Source organism: Schistocerca serialis, chromosome 11 (assembly GCF_023864345.2).
Source record: "Schistocerca serialis cubense isolate TAMUIC-IGC-003099 chromosome 11, iqSchSeri2.2, whole genome shotgun sequence".
NCBI lineage: Eukaryota > Metazoa > Arthropoda > Insecta > Orthoptera > Acrididae > Schistocerca > Schistocerca serialis.
In genome coordinates this window covers 141,394,724-141,412,246 of record NC_064648.1, presented here as the reverse complement: position 1 = coordinate 141,412,246, position 17,523 = coordinate 141,394,724, and the positions used below count along the sequence as shown (strand labels likewise).

General features: G+C 42.9%; 1 protein-coding gene across 1 annotated transcript in view; it reads right to left on the bottom strand.

The window, feature by feature from the left end:
- Positions 1-15,898: 15,898 nt before the first annotated feature.
- Positions 15,899-17,523, bottom strand: part of LOC126426703 (ankyrin-3-like) — a 501,231-nt gene continuing 499,606 nt past the window's right edge. The window contains exon 4 of the mRNA XM_050088624.1: positions 15,899-16,310. Within this exon, the coding sequence (XP_049944581.1) occupies positions 15,923-16,310 (388 nt within the window). The 3' untranslated portion in view covers positions 15,899-15,922. The remainder of the gene's footprint in view (positions 16,311-17,523) is intronic.

The window sequence follows — 17,523 nt, the reverse complement described above, 5'->3', positions numbered from 1 at the left end:
CTGTGATACAATCTTTGGTTTAGAAATAAACCCCACTGCCTTCAGACGTCGCCTCTAAGTAGCATCTGTGACTCAGATATGACGTCGGTCAAAGCCATAGAGTACAAAAATTTCTGGAGTGAGAATTGCGTGCTGCGCACGTTGTCAACATTAAGCTGAAATTGTCAAATGATCTCGGGATGACTCTTTTTAAGACCAGTTCTCCTTGGGCGTCACGTCAAATCCAAACATTCCACAATGCGCTTCTAATGGCGGCATTCAGACAAGTCGTCAACAGACCGTCACGTCACGTCACGGCAGCTCAAGGTTTCTCGGGAAGGAAGTATCGATGGTATCATCGTCTGCTAATATCGTAAGTTAACCTATTTTGCCGCGCTCACTCGTTGTATAGTAGTGGATTGTGTGCTTTTGTAACTTCTTAATCTATATTTCGTTATTGTGTTTTGTTTTCGTGGCAAATTGTGAATGTACCATGACAACTTGGATGTTTATTGCATTGGATATAGTTACACAAGCAACGTGAGATATCTGAAGGCGAAAAACTATTTAGGTTTTACGATAACGGAACAAATGTCCGCTTCCCCAAACCACAGAAATGTCGATGTTTTGAAATGCTGTGTCACATCTCAGTGCTTCAACAAACAAAACTGATCAAGAACGCAAGTTATGAGGTTTGCTTTACCCATTAATCACCTTAGTTCCTCAGCTGCAGTACTGTACTCTGACGCGGACTAAGCGGAATGACGTGACGGTGCCATGCCGTGGTGCCCGCTAATTTTGCTCATCAAAGCTAAGAGAACAATTTATTCTATGTATCAAATGCCAATTGTTATGGTGTCTACAAAACGCCTGTCACAAATACACAGCACATATGAGGGGAATCTATCTGTAATGACGATATGGCGGCATTCAAAATTTATGGGGCGTTTTACTGGCAAACCTACGCCGCCCCGAGATCACGTGCCCGCGGTGGCAAAGTGTGTCGACAACAGAAAATCACTTCTGTGCATCTGAATGCTGACTCTGTGATTAAGGCCGACGGTGAAACCGTACACTAGAATTTGTTCATTGTTTCTTTCTGTTTGTGTATCATTAAATGAGGCGTCTTTATCGTCCTCGTGCCAGTGTAATTCGTATCCTTAACACCAGTGCAGTACTGTCGCATGATCTTGGCCTCTCGCCTCCCTAGAATAGAATCAGTAGAGACTGCGCTAATTCGAGCTGCTGATATGTTGGTTCATTCCGCTGTCAGCTTTACCATTCAGGCCATAGACCTGACACCTATAGTGGTCTGCAACATATTGCTTACAAATATTGTAATGGCAAACTTTCGCCATTGTCTGTACCATGGTTATATATGACACATGGACATTTTTATCATTTAAACCGGTATATGATGTGGCTATTTCTTTCGACATGCTGTCATATTTTTGTGCTATGAACATGCTATTTACACCTTGTGGTCACTATTAAAAGATGATTTTAAGTACCTATGATATTCCTGTGAACATGGATTGTCCATCATGGACTTACAACCTATGCTATTCATATTTGGCCATGTCAACAATTATTTTCCGTAGTATATTTTCAGATCAAACGCACTACACGTGTAACTGCTGCCCTGGTGTTCATTGTGTGGCTCGATTGTTTAATGACTGGAAAACTTATTTGCTACCAGTCTGCCATAGATTTTTACGATTCTGCACTTTCTGCACGCTGGGGCATCCATTACAATAGATCTTGACGATGACATCACTTGACAATGTCTAATTTTACCTAACATTGTTGACTTAAGACCAAAATCATGATATTAATATAGAATAAGGAAGTTTTATACAGTCAGAAGGTGGAAATATCATCCAAAAGCTATGCGCGTCATTGTTTAATGCAGTGTTTCATTTCGGTGATGCGTAACTTATAGCAGTGAGCATCATTTGCACAGTTGTGTATCCCACGATGTGACAGGTTCGCCGACGACGAGTTCATCTAGCAGCACACACGTGAGCGATATATCGCTAGCAATGTCGCTAGAAATTGGTCACAAAACACACCAGCGATTTATACAGCAATTTTAATCAGTAATTCGAACGTCACTACGTCTGGAACACCTGCTATCGAAAATTATCTGCAGTGATTAGAAAAATTTAGTATGTCGGTTAATACTCGCAAGAGTATGCATTGCAGTTGTTTTGGGATGTTACCGACTGGGCACTGTAACATATCAAGTAAAATGGTGTTGAGATTTAAACTGTCTGCTCTTTTTCTTTTTTCCTTACCTCGGCGTCAGTACGTTAATCTGTCAGTGGTTTAGGGTCGCGGGATGCTCCTTCCTATTGCCAACCTTTTACCATCCCCTAATTTTTGGAGTGAGTGGTGGGGGACAAAGGCAGTTTCGGCATTTCTAACAAGGGCTCAGGATTACGCCATTGGAGCTTGTATGTCTTTATGGCATATTTCATGGTGTATGACATGGTTGTCAGATAATTTTTCTCAAAATTTCCCTGGGAAAGAACTACTCGCGACAAATCAAAACTGTCGTCAGCGACAAACTAGGTTCAGGTCATACTATTCTCAAAGAATAGGGAATAGGCAAAACAAGCACCATTTATTGATAAATAAAACAGAAAACTGCTGACAAACTGCTTTTAATAAACGCTTTAAACATGCACTCGCATAACAAGACAATAATTTAAATTCTTGGGTCGGACTCAGATTTTTTTGATACTTTCTTTTTTAACACCTCGCCGTATTCTTTCACGTAGGTTTGGTGTTCGCTCAACGCAACTAGTCTCCCTTCCCTGTAGCGATTCGGTTCTAAGCCAAGTCTTTGCTGTTCGTAGGGTATTGAAGGATCGTTCCATAGTCACCGTTGCCATGGAATAGTACTCAAAATATTTAGTGCTTTTATAATGGTAGAGAAAAGATTCTTGCGCTAGTTGAACAGAGTAGCAATCTACAAATCACCTAATTTGGAGCCAGAGATGCATTTTCTCCTCCATCATTTGTACTGCAGGTGCAGTTCAACGGCAGTGACATTAAAACCGTGAAACTTTTAAAACAACTCCGCGCTTTTATGGAAGTGCGCTGTGCTACTTTTGCCCATATTCAGCGAATGTACGTTGTTCAGAGCAAACGCCGGAATACTTTCAGGGAAAATTGAATTCTTAATGGAGACGGGAGTGATTCGATGTATGGTAATACGACCGAACGTCATCAGCACTTCCTCTCACTTTACGTTAAACATTTTCTTGCGAATTTCTATTTACAAACCAAAAGTCAAAATTTAATTTCCACCTCCGGTCCCCCTGCAGGAGCAGCCTGTGCTTCTACAAGTAATTCCATAATCATCGTGCCTCCTTCACTTAGGTGTGCACTCAGGAGTTCAAGAACCCATGGCGTGTGCTTCCCCACCGACTTACATTGCAGGACATCCACAACGGGTACCAAACTCTAGAGACCTCGCTACTGCCATTCTGCAAAGAAAAGATAAACTACACCAACGTTGCCTTTGAAATGTGGATGACGGAATACCACATTCTGTTACTTGGTAAGTAATTACATGACTAATTTTTTAGAAATTAAATGCCATTATCTCACACACTCATTACAGATTCATACACGTCATGTAGTAATACGCTTATTCTCCTGTTCTTCATCAGCAGCATAACGAGTACCACCTGTCTGCCACCATTAACTCTGCCGTCGACTGCATTTTATTTGCAAACGGATGACGTCCTAGTCGAAAGCTGGCTTTCAATTGTGGGGAAACAAGCACTTCTTCCATTCGTTTGATAAGTAATTACATTTGGTGAACATTATTAATATTACATTCTGCTAGCTCACGTGCAATCTATAGATTCCTATATGAAATGTAGTACATCTATATCTACATGTACGCAGAGAATCCGCAAGCCACAGTACGGTGCGTGGCCGAGGGTACTTTGTACCACTACTTGTTTCCCTTTCTGTTCCACTCGCAAACAGAGCGGGGCAAAAACGACTCTCCATATGCGTCTGTATGAGCCCTAACTTCTCGTATCTTCTCTTCGTGGATCTTACACACAACGTATGTTGGTGGCAGTAGAATCGTTCGGCTATCAGCATCAATTGCCTGTTTTCTAAATTTTCCCAATAGTGTGATTCTTGGGTTTCTCCCGGTGTATTTGATAATCAAAATATCCACGGGTGTGCTGCTGGTCTATAGTGTCCAACGGGCACAATATTTCGGCGATCATACATGTCGCCATCATCAGGTGAACTGACGGACTGAGCTCCTGTGAACGTGCCGGTACGGAGATCCGTACGCTATGGCTGCTCAGAGGGAACTGGCTTCGGTCGCGGCGGCGGCCGATTTAAATGCCCTCCGCCCGCGGCGCGCTCCCTCCGCCGTCCGCGCCCCGCGCCACGGTCGCGCGGTGGAACAGATTGCGACGGCGTCTGAGATGACGTCGGTGTGATGGCTCTGTCCGCCGTAGTCGTCACAACTATACGTTTGCTCGACTTACTCTTGATTAACCCAATCGCTGGTTCCCAAGCCTTGCTAAGATTATAGCCACAGTCACGGTTTATGAGGTCGTCATTGGTGCGAATTTCGATGACCTCTCTAACAACGCTGCCCAGTATCTCAACGTCTGTACCAGAATCCTCGTGCGTTCATACTCCATAGCGTGATTTTCCGACAAACAATGTTCAGCGACCGCCGACTTGCTCGGATACACCAGTCGAGTGTGCCTCTGGTGTTCACGGCATCGATCCTCGACGGTACGCATCGTCTGACCAATATACGACTTGCCACATTGACACGGAATCTGATACACGCCAGCCTTCCTCAGACCGAGGCCATCTTTGGCGCTCCCCACCAGTGCACGAGTTTTATTTGGAGGACGGCGGACGGCGGACGGCGGAGGGAGCGCGCCGCGGGCGGAGGGTATTTAAATCGGCCGCCGCCGCGACCGAAACCAGTTCCCTCTGAGCAGCCATAGCGTACGGATCTCCGTACCGGCACGTTCACAGGAGCTCAGTCCGTCAGTTCACCTGATGATGGTGACATGCATGATCGCCGAAATATTGTGCCCGTTGGACACTATAGACCGGCAGCACACCCGTGGATATTTTGATTTTCCCAATAGTGTTTCTGGAAGAGAAGTATGCCATCGAGTAGGTTTTATTTGGAAAGTGAACATGCCCTACTCAGATAGCTTTGAGGCGTAGGGAAATGCTTACTTCCCTGATTCGTTTGGTAAGTAATTACGTCTGGTTAACATTTACAAAATTGCATGAATTCAATCAACAGATTCCTATATGAAACGCAGTAATAGGGTTGTTCTGTTCTTTATGAGCAGGTTAACGAGCTTCTTCTGATTGCCAATATTTACTTACTATGCAATCGACAGCGTTTTTCTTATTATTTTATTTATAAGATGCCCTACTCGATATCTGGCTTTCAAATGTAGAAAAAAAGTAGTTCCTTCTTTCGCTTGTTAAGTAATTACATCCGGATAACATTTTTAATATTACATTGTGCTACGTCAAATACTATTTGCAGATTGCTATATGAAATGTAGTGTTAAAATGATTCCTTTCATTTGATTTGAGATTTCATGCTAGTATGGTGTTGTTTAGCTTCGGGTGATCTATTCTACTGCGAAAGAAACGTAATATAACTCTTTGCCAGAACTCGACATGATTCTGCCCCTGTTGTATAAACGTTCTAAAAAAATGTGAACGTTATTATTAATCTCTTTTATGAAAGAAAGTGGTCCTCGTGCGTTAATGGTCTGTAAATAATGTTGTTCGTGAAATGGTCAGTCTCCGTAGCGAACGGCTCCTGATATGAAAATACCTCACCTCGTAATGTAATTGCTTGGAAACGCGGTGCTTGCTGCTCTGTACTCGTCAGTCGCAAATTTCTGACTGCAGTCGCTGAGAGCCCAGTGCAATGCTCCAGACAGCAAGTAAGCTGTGTTATACACATCACTGTGTGAGGCACTTCTTAAATGAAAATCACTTGGATCGAAGTTGTGGACAATGCCCATAGGTGAAATATCCCTTTAACCACCTTTTTTCAAAATTATGTGATAAATTATTACTTGTATGCAGTTCATGTTACAACATTTATTAACATTCACGAAGGACGACACCGGTACCAAACTCTTACTCTCACGAACGTTACACAAATAATTAATAAACATGAAAAACACCTCACAGAGAAAATTACACCATCTTTGATGAAAAATCTAAAGTTCTCTTATATGGGTGTCTCATTCAACAGTGAATCTAATTACGTGCGACTGCGGTGTCACTAAATAAGAAATCTCTTCATACTCTTTTCTAATCTCATTACGTGTCTTTTCATTCTAAACACTGATGGATTCTTTCTCCTCTGTTTCACAACACTCAAACACAAATGTTTTTCCCTGAACACAGACGTAGCCACCTCCACGGCTGCTCTGCCACGAGTCCCCTGCTCGGCGCCCGCCTCGCTACTCCTCTGACGTCACAACTCCCCCGCTCCTCGCCGCCAGGCAGCCACGGCAGGGCAAACACATCTCCCAGCGACTCGGCTGCTCTGAGCACAGGCTGTGCGCGAATAGTAAGAGATCCGAGATAGTCGTTTAGCGTCTGAGACTTACGTAGTACGTATAAATTCCTGAAATGCCAATAACAAACTCCCAGTAGATCTCTTTCACTATTCCACAGCCTCTCCGGCCAGAATTTTGCAGGAAGATTTTTACATATGGCAAAGATTGTACTGAAACATTCGCCTGTGTCATATTATACGAAAATAATAGTAAGCCACGAAGTAGTATTGTATTTTGTAAAGAAACATAAAAAAGATTATGGAATATACAAAATATACATGTGACGTGCACATAGTCACTGTAAACAAGTGATAAAATGTAGTGGTGCTAAGTCGCTTATAAATTAATTTGCAAAAATCTTTGTACATTTCGTGCTCAGGTACACTCCAAACAAAGTTACAAATGTTGTTTATATTGGTGTTCAGGTTCACTTACAATACGTCACGTTCCGTTTGAAATAAGTGTGCACAGGTTAAAAAAAATTGTTCACTACATTAGTGTGCGCTAGTGGCAAAGTCATTGATCGTGGGAAAAATGACATTCATGGCATTTTTCTTTGTAGTTATTTTGCACAAAATCTCGTGTAACTGATTGTGATTACATTGTCTTTTAGTCGTAGCAAATATGTATCGAAGCAATAACTTTTCGTGGTTTTCATACACGAAGCTGTTGACACGAGTGTGCACAGTAAACGAAGTGACACATGTTGGAGTGTCTTCCAGCACTTATGACGCTGTAATATCCCATCATGTGAGAGCGTCGTATCGCGATTGTTTGGGAGGCGACTGAGAGCACACTTAGTGGGCGCAGTACGTGTCTATAATAAATCCAGTGACAACTCAGAGCCACACCGCTCACAAAAGGCACCTCCATGTCACTTTAGTAAAATGTCTATGAAGTCATCTAAAATCACGATAATTGACTTGGCATGTCGTGGTAAAGAAAATATTTATAATATTTCGAACTTTCTCACAGTGCACAGAATAACTCTACTCAAGTCCATAAATGTGCTGTTTTCACAAAGTACTTATATTCTGTTACAATACAGTGAAAGAAAATAAAGCATACAGATTTATCTAAATATGGTGAATTCTCAGATTAAATGACAAAAAATAACAAACATTTCTTACCAAAATCGAAATTACAGATATGCCGGTAGTGACATCTCAAACAGAATAATCATAATCGAAATCTGTTTTACGCAGTGAAAGAAAAGAAACATTAAAATGAAGTAATGCATTACATGTACAGTGCATTGGGAAATATCAACAGGCAAACACTGTTATCAGTCTTCTTACTTTTTACACGAGCACAAGTCGACCACTGGTGTTGTTATGCAAGAGTACAATAGTGATTTCTGCAGAGTATGTTTTTATATACTCCAGTAAATGCGCATAAGAATACAGGCTAAAGGGAAGGACAGGGAGCGAGTGTGAATAACATTTTATTGCTGTAGAGAAAAATAGGAATTGTTACATGTATCTGTTGTGTGTTAGTCACCAAAGAAAATAAAATAAAAATGTGTTCACAAAACCTTAACCTACGCACGTGCCAGTTACTTATAATTACCCCAAATGCAAAATTTAAGTATTAACAAGACGAGTAGTTAGTAACTATGAACAAGTAAAGTGAATGTACAGAATGAAAATAATTGTCTTTCCGATGAAATCGGTTAACTACAGCCGAAAAGTTATGAGAAACGGTATTTTCCTGTGAATGAGAAAAGACTCATTAGCATACGCAAACTGACAAATTCATCAAAGCAAGTACACGGCAATAACAGTCTCCAATCCTTCACGTTGTTGATCACAAACAAAAAAATTCATATTTTTGAAAGAAAGTTTTATATTCCTGTAACTTCATAGCCTTGTGTTGTCGTTTGGCAACACCTTATCAGAAGCCATTATAAATATTACTTATCAGAGATACACACCAAAACACAATCAACAAAGCACACAACAAGGGTAAAATCATCACGTAATCCCTGACAATCCCTAAGATCAGTATGCCACACTTCATATCATAAATCATAAACGTCTGCATAATAATCATAACAAGTTTGCTATCCTCACTTCCTATTATCTCACCATATCCTCATTATAAAAATCCATAAATCATTGCTACACATACTTCACCTATAGTTAATCCTTAAGTCTTCACTTCACATACGACACCTACAGCAAAATCCTTACAGTCAGTGAAGAAACCCTGATTGTACCGCCGTGTTACAGTATCTCAGTGGAAGATGCTGAAATTAAATATCTCCTCCGATTGTTTGGAGTACGTGTTATGCCTGTGCAAATAAATGTACTCTACCTGTTTTCTCAGTACTATCTGGAATCCGTTACTGCATACTTCTGTACGTTAGCCTGTAAGAGAAAATGCATTACGACGAGCAAAATTCGATGTTATTGTTTCTCATGTTGCTTTTATCTTCTGTGATGCCTTTTCTTCTTCGAAAAACTCATTGCTGTCTTCTTTTACGTAACCTTTGCTTGTAAAATGATGTATTCTAAAGATCTGGGTGAGTTATGTTAGAACATGACGTGGTATATGCTCTGTAACGATCATTGTATCTGTTACACAAAAGTCATAAGGCAGTGAAAATAGACGTACGAAATGGCTTGTAGTTATAGTACTGTATCAGGAACAATATTATTTTCGTCATTTACGTGCGAATGAAAGAAAACCCATAGAAACAGCTTGACTACTGTGTACAAACGGTTGATGTCATACGGAAATGAAATACGTGTCGTCAGAACGTAATTGTTATATGTCGGTATGGTGGTGTCATCATTAAGGAGTAGGAAGTCAACCAATTATTTAGTGAACGGTTTTATATTGGTGATGTGATGAAGACCTCTCGAAGCTTTCGTTGTGAGTGTTTCAAGATGTCCTGCGTTTGGAAGTGGGATTCGTCGAGTCCGAAATTGTCCGTTATAAAGTAATACAAATTTCTGACACCTGTTCCTTGCTTTACCAGATAATGGATGTGCTCGAACTAAAACTGTTTGTCGAACTTGAGATATTCGAGTGTGATTTACCTTCTTTTGTAGCATTTCCTCTTCTCAGCTGCCTCTTTTGTATTAGCCATTGCAATGTCAATCAGTTCACGATGACGTAGACGCTGTGACTTGGGGAAAGAAACAAGTTCTTTTATTTTGTCCGGCGGATTTTTATTCTTCAAAACTAAATGTGGCGAGAGCAAAGTTGAATCAGTAGGTGTGCTGGAAAATCTGTCCCATTCAGTGTGTTGTTTGGACCGTCTGTTGGTGCTTCAAAGCTGCCAACCTTGTCTTTGATTAATCATCTGCACTGTCGGCCGTCTGCCCCTGATCAAACGGAGCTCGCAGAGCAGAGCAGCACAGCGCCGCCGGCTAGAGGCCGCTGTCCGGCGTGCCGCCACCTTGGGAACTTGCACCTACGCCGTGGCAGCGTAGCTATCGATACCACAATTTTTACTACATTAACAGTGTTAAAATTTCGTGATAGTAACGGAAAAGAAAAAGGTTGTTATTTAATGTCGTATCACCAAGACCTTGGTGAGTGTCTCTGCTGTTTCTTTGCGATAGTCCATCGTTAACTGAAGACCACGGCAGGCGCCTCTTGCTCTCACACTGTGGTGACGTCATAACACCACCGCCACACACGCTGGCCCCGTTGCCTCTCACCGGAACAACAAATCAACACTTTGAAGTCTGCAAACAAACAAACTGAAAGGCATTTACTAAAAAATATCTTAATACACAACTAAATTAAATTACAATTTTTTATAAATAATTTGTATACGTAATTGGCTTTCGTGTGAAATGGTTCAAAGCATTCTGGCATGCACAGCGCAACATCACACACTGGACAACAGTATGTTGTTTCTTTCCTTTCCCACACTCCAGTTTCTTTTTTAGCTTTGCTACCAGACACTTTACACCATCTCCACGGCCTCGCTTTGCTGTCAGTTGGAGGAAATTGTTTTCCAAAATGTCGCCCAGTTAGTCTGTCGCCTGCAGTCGAAGGGTCCCCCCCTACTTGTTCCTTTCCAGCCACCGTGGCCAGTGTTTCTCCAGTTAACACACATGAGTTTATCTGCAGGACATGGTTGCCTGTGTAGCATTTTATACATAACTGTTTACTATTCCCCAAATGAAAATTCTGTAGATAAGTAAGTCAGATGTAGGACTTGCCAACATGTTTTGTATTATTTACAGTCTGATATGTCACGTGAACGAATTATTTTTTTGAGTGATGTAGTGGCAATTACTAATTATTCTTACAACTTTCAAATAATTCAAAATGAAATTCACGCTTTACTTCAATCCTGTAGGCGAAATTTGTAGCTAATTTCCGAACACCGGGTTTTACGAGACTGCTTTACGGAAAAACGTTTCCAGTTAACCCACAATTTGTACCGAGCAATGAAATGTATATTCACCGATGTTATGTGGAGGAGGTTACAATTTAATTTCCATTATCCTCTGCCAATTATTTTGGGACGAGGTAGACCTTTTACTTTCTCACTCACAGTGTCACGGTCGGAAAAGCTGACAGGGGCTGCGTAGTAATCCTCCCCGCTGTGGTGTGGAGTCTGTCAGGCCTCGAAGCCGACACTGGCGACGCGTGCGTGCAGACGGATTCCGTGTCCAGACCTGCAGTCAGATTTTGCAGGGCGCCACAGAAGGGAGTCGCGCCTTCTGAGTCTGTCTCCCTTAAAATACAATTAAAATGTGCTGCGCTGACGAAGTCGCCTTTTGCTGTCTCAGAAAATACGGGACTCGATCACTGAAAAATCTTACCCTTGGAGCTCTCTTGTTTGATGCGGAGGGAGTGCAGAGGTTTAGAGAGGTGACCACATTCGCAACGCCTGTCACAATGCGTCCTCCCGCCTCTTTTTCTACATCTTTTAGTTACTGTGTTCGTGAAGAGTTACTCACCGCAAAAGGCGCAAAATCTGCATTACGAAACTCTCCACTTGGCCGGTGGCCACCCGAGCGAGAAGCAGAAGGCGTACTTCTGCGCATGCGCGGGCGTATCGAATCCCTCTGCTGGTTCTGTGATGCTGGCACCCTTTCTGCCTCCAGACGGCTGTCGCGCTGGACCTGTACCGTGCGTTTTTGACAGTTCCGTCACTCTCTTAATAGTAACTGGTTCCAGAACAGAGGAGCGTTCCGTTCACACAGCTAGGCCAACAAATTTAATTACCATCAATGTTCATGTCCACCGCAAGGTACAGCGACTGTCACAATGTATCTGTGAAAATATATCATTTTAGATGTTTCAAACAGGTAAATGAAGTCTAAACACAAAGCTTAACAATATTCAGAGCCAACATTTTAATCAGAGTAATTTGTTTTGCAGACAAATGACATATACAAATTAGATTGAAATCGGCCTGCTCTCTCGCAGGCGAATTGTTTGACGTACTGACTAGCCTCTAATTCGCATCGTGTAGCGTGTGCTTCGCATACACACATTTACCAAAAGACATGGGACATCCTGATTAAAAAATAGTCCGACCGTGCATGTGTAACGTCAGTCCCGGATGGCGCGTAAATATTTAAGCGGAATGTCTCAGCGACAGAACATGCAATTTCACGTCTGCTGGGATAAAGTTGGACGTTTGCAGGTGTAAACCCATCCCTTAAAAGAACTGCCGTTGCGCTGTTGATTTCTGCATCGATAGTAATGACAGCTTGAGAGCCAGTTGATGTCCCTACAGCTGCCGTTGAGACTTGCTGCAAAAATAATACATCAAACGTGACATCTTGTATTAAATCATCTAGCGCACTAATTGTAACAGAGGTTGTTATCGAAGTAATGTTTATTGTTAGTACATCGTGGGCTGCCATTAGATAGATGTAGCGTGCTCTGACATAACTGCGAAATTGCTGCGAGAGCGGGTGAAAATATCTTTGTAATACCGGGACACTAAATGGCAGCCGGACACCGGTGTCTGCGATCATCACCGACTTTGGAACTGTTGAGTACAACTGGAGCAGTAATCGCTAAACAGTATTACAGATTTTATGTCGGAAGTGATCGTCCTGATTTAGTTTCGGCCCCCCTGTCGTGTGGCCGGTCTTTTCTCCGCCGCCGTGGTCGGACCGCCCCTACCGCCTGCTCCCGCCCCGCCGCTGCTTCTGCGCATGCGCGGCCCTCTGCCGGATTCGCTGCCCGCATTCTGCGTCGCTCCCCCACCTGCCAGTTTCCCCTCGGCGACTGCGCCGGCCGTTTGCGCGGGCTGTCTGACGCCACCTGTTGCTGTTTGCACGTGAATAACAGTGTCGTAAGCGTTTCTGCCTTACAGACAAGACCGAATGTTTACACAGGCTTTCGTTACGTAGAGAGTAATGCAACATGTTACAATTATGTTGCTCTTTCCGGAAATAACTGTTTCTTTGGCATCATTTTTATCGATGAAATTCGGATCTCGGAAATTTCTTTGTTGTCTCGTGATCTGGCGTGCGCAGACGCGCACTTAAACGAAAACAAGTGCTGTAAACTCATCGCTGTGAAACTGGGCTTGAAACGCATTTGGTCGGTACACACCTGTCTGAAGCGTATTTCACAATGCTCTTCAGCTGCTTCCACTGATACCCGCGCTGTTGGTGCTGCAGAGGAAAGGTAAGCTGAAGCCTGTTTCTCGTCGCTCTTGCTAAGCACAATAATATTCCCAACTTATTTTCTATTTATGGTTACGGTCGTATTCGGTAACACTGTAACGGTCTTGGCATAGCTGATTCCCCGTTCTACCCTAACAGATTCGAAAAGTTCGGGTCTATTTGTCACTTGCAAGTCTAAGATGCTGTCTTCACGACTCGTTTCTCAGATTAATGGCCCGAGGTAGTTTTTGAGTGAAGCACTTGGATCAGTTTCTCACGATTCCCTGGCCCTGCCTTCAGTCTCAGCCACCTATGTCGCCCACTGCAGAGGTGGCAGGTTAAAGGTTCCACCTAAAACTAACATGGCGAGGAAATGCACGCCAGATGTTCTCCGGGTTTCTTACTTTCCATTCAGAGCTCTTAATAGACGAGTAGTCCAAAGATATTTCTAGCATCGCGACTGCAACAGGAAAAGGCCGGAACAGCTGTGGTACTCAAACTACCCTCCGCCACACACCAGAATGTATCTGTGAAATTATCATTTCAGACTTTCCAAATCGGTAAATTATTTCAGAACGTTATCTTGTGAATTTTGGAGCAGTTTTGACACAATGCGGGATGCGTTACATTTTATCTTCATTTGCACAATAGACACGACAGCAGATCTGGTGCAGTTATTGTTTACAAGTCTGAAGATAAGGATTTACAGTATTCAGGACCAATATTTTAAATTGAGTTACCTGTTTTGCAGATAAATGGTATGTATAAATTACATTGAAAACGATCTCCTCTCTCGCAGGCGAATTCTTTGATGTACCGGCTAGCCTGGATTTCGCATCGTGTAGCGTGTGCTTCGCATACTTCGGTACAAAATTTAATTTTTACACTTTTCTGTCGCACTGGACAGATTTACGTATTTCGATATCAAAATAAATTTTAGCCATTTCTCAGATACCAGCCACACACTTACAAGCACTAGTTTAAATAAATGCGAACACGTTTCAAAATATATGACGTCCGTTTCGACAGCGGATGTCTGCCTTGAGTGCTATTGTGTTTGACGATGCGAAGAACACAGGTGGAGTTCTGGGGCTGTTTTCGGTCTGCAGACGCGTGCCATACCGTTCCAAAGTGCCGTAATAGCAGAGTGCAACAGGTGAATGGCGTTAGGCGCGATCCGAATTTTGGGGAGTCAGCGTTTTTTTAGGACGCTCTAGCGCGGTCAGTACTCGCCGTCAGAAAATCACTGCTGACTGCTGCATGTTGTAGAAGAGTTTGTCCAATTTAATTTTGTGTTGGGGTTTCAACTTTGAGAAACACGTAGTCTTTGTGAAATAAATGAAAATCTGAGAAAAGTCGGAAAATTTTGAGGCTTTCGTTGTGAAGTCGACATACTACAGGGCAGGAAGCACGAAATCGCTGAGGAAAGATGTGCTGCAGTTTGTTACCAATTGGTATTTTTGGTCATTGCACGCAAGGTGGCTCTGGATAGTTACTGCTAGATATTTTACGGTAGGTGACTTACTGTTTCGAGCAATTTGTGATCAGCAGTGTAGTTGTGGATTTCTTTTCCTGTCTATGCACAGTATATTACATTTATTTATGTTGAGGATCAACTGGCAGAGCCTGAAGTATTCATCAATGCCGTGGAGGTCACTCAGCAAGTCAATACTGTCTCCTGGCGCCGCTGCTTCCTCACAGAGAATGTTGAGGAGCTTCCGTGTGTAACGCCGCCACATGAGGGCCACAGAAGCTCTTGTTCAGAATGCAGTCTGCCGCTTTGGTCACACATGCACGCACGGGGATGCCAAGTCTAATTGTATCACAGCAGAGAGGGGAATGAATGTTCCACATGTTGTCTGCTTCGAAAGCATCTACAGAGACGCAAAAGTGTAATTTGGGGAAACTGCCGTATAATTCCAGTGATGGCTGCATGTCCCACGTGATTGTGTATAATTCCTTGAGAGATGGTAGTTTGTTCTGTAAGAGCAGCAAGGGAGGCGTTTAGGAGTAATGATTTTAGGTGGTTCTTCAATTCTCTTTATTTGAAGGTGAGCTGGCAAGAAGGCTGCAGATGGTGTGAGCATGATGTGGTGTGAGCACTGCTACCAATGTGACATTGCAATTAAACAGGAAAAGTACTTGTGCAGTGCACGCACAGAATTCAGTGTGAGGTCGCAAGTGAAGATACATTCTAACTGAACAACTTATATGCCAGTAATCTGAGTATGGTGCAGTTCGCAGTGATGTGAGGTAGCAACATAGACACTGCTAGCAAATGGTTTGCAGTAATTAGGTAATGTAGGAGACTGGTGGAAAGAACTAACATTAACGCACAACAACTGGTATTCTCGCATTTGTGTCTTGGAAGAGATTGGGTGTTTACATTTCGAAATACAGGCGGTTGTGAGAGAGGTCGGCTGTACTCTTGTAAGCTGTTTGAATACTGTATATGGGACGAGAAACACAAGACAGAGAGGGAGAGAGAAGTGGAGTTTATAAATGGAGTATTTTGCAATTGTTGCTGTGCTTTTGCAGAAATTGCTTGTGAAATGTTTTACAGAGTGAATTCTCAAAAGGAAGGTTTGTCACGTTGGTTTACAGATATCTCCTGTTGTTGCAGTAGTTGTGGTGTTACTGGAGTAATTGTGTGGACTGCAAAAGGTAGAAATGAATAGAGAAAGCGATCTTTTTTTTCAATTTTTTATTTTAATATCCTATACAATGAAGTACTACTGGCACGTATTAATGCTCTCTTAGCATCTCGACGAGCTGCTGCCGGTTTCGCTGCCGGGCGAAGTCCAGGGGGGTCCTCCCACTATCAGTCCTCACCCCCCTGTCGGCTCCGGCCTGCAGCAACGCAGCCGCCACTTCTGTGTTGCCATTCCATGCCGCCACGTGCAGCGGCGTCTCCCCCCACTGAGTCCTGGCGTTGGGGTCGGACGCCGCAGAGAGCAGCAGCCGCACCCCAGCCGCGTCGCCTCTCTCTGCAGCGCAGTGCAGGGCGGTGAACCCGTCTTCGTCCCTCCCCCACATCTCCGACAAGGCCGCATGCAACGCCCGCATCTCCTCCACCGCCCCCTCCTCAGCCACCTCTCTCAGCCTCCTGCCTCGCTCTGCATCAGAAAGGCTCCTGCACAAAACATCGACACACTTACTCTCTACTATCGACACACACACTGTCACAGCCGCAAAACTGCCAACAATTCGGAATACACTTCTTCCGAGCGACAAGTCACAAATCTAGAAATCTCGCTTCTGCGATACGGGTTAACCAGCGTATTACAGACAGATCCACAGCACTAGCCCATAATCAAAAACTTCAGCCATCTCCCATTAAAAATAGGTGCACTCCATCCCGTAACAAATACATTTGGCACATTCCCTCATAGTTCACTCCACAGATCTGCCTCCTTTCACCTCGGCATGCAGCTGCTACCCAATCCTTCATCTACATTCAAACACACCCCAAAACTACCTTCTCTGGGTACCAATTCCTTGAGTCACTTAGGAAGAAAACAATAGAAACTAAACGCATCTGCAAGTACTGAAATACAATGTCCTCACCAGACAGCTAAGTGATTCAGACCAGTAACATGGAAATTTCCTGACGTACGACAAAAAACATAAAAGTCACTGCTTCGTACACAATAAGTCTGTCGACATATTTCAAATACAACAAGGGCACCAGGTCGACTCTCCCTGACACACACACACACACACACACACACACACACACACACACACACACACACACACACACATTCTACACAGTCCTCCTTATCCATTTTCCACTTGTCAATAATTTGTTAAACATTCCTATTTCCTTTTGCGTGCTTTATTTGCTGAATTTTTGTAGTTTCTTCTTGTAACAGTTGAACTCAGTATCTCTTGCATTGACCAAGGATTTCTATTTGGCCCCGTTTTTTACCTATTTGATCTTTTTCTACCTTCTCTGAAAGCTACCGATTCATCCCCAAAAACTTTATTCTCTGTTTTTCATTGACCTAGTTTGTTATTGTGTGTGCTGTAAGTCCATTGCTTCCTTCTCTAACACTAAGTTTCTCACTTTTTTCGTTGTAACATAACCTGTTCTGTTTGCATCCCAAACATTTCCCCACTTCTTACCTTTCCAAGTTTTGCATCTCATCCTGGCGTTCTATTTTTTTCTGCTTTGTTTCACATTCTCTACGGAGCATACTGATTTTGATATCAGCATGTGCTGCATAATTAATACTATTATCCTGGAGACTAAGTATACAATTCGACACTATCCATGATGTTTTGAGTGTGCATGTAGCACATATAGGTGTGTATCATCTTATATTGAGCGTTTTTAAAATTTT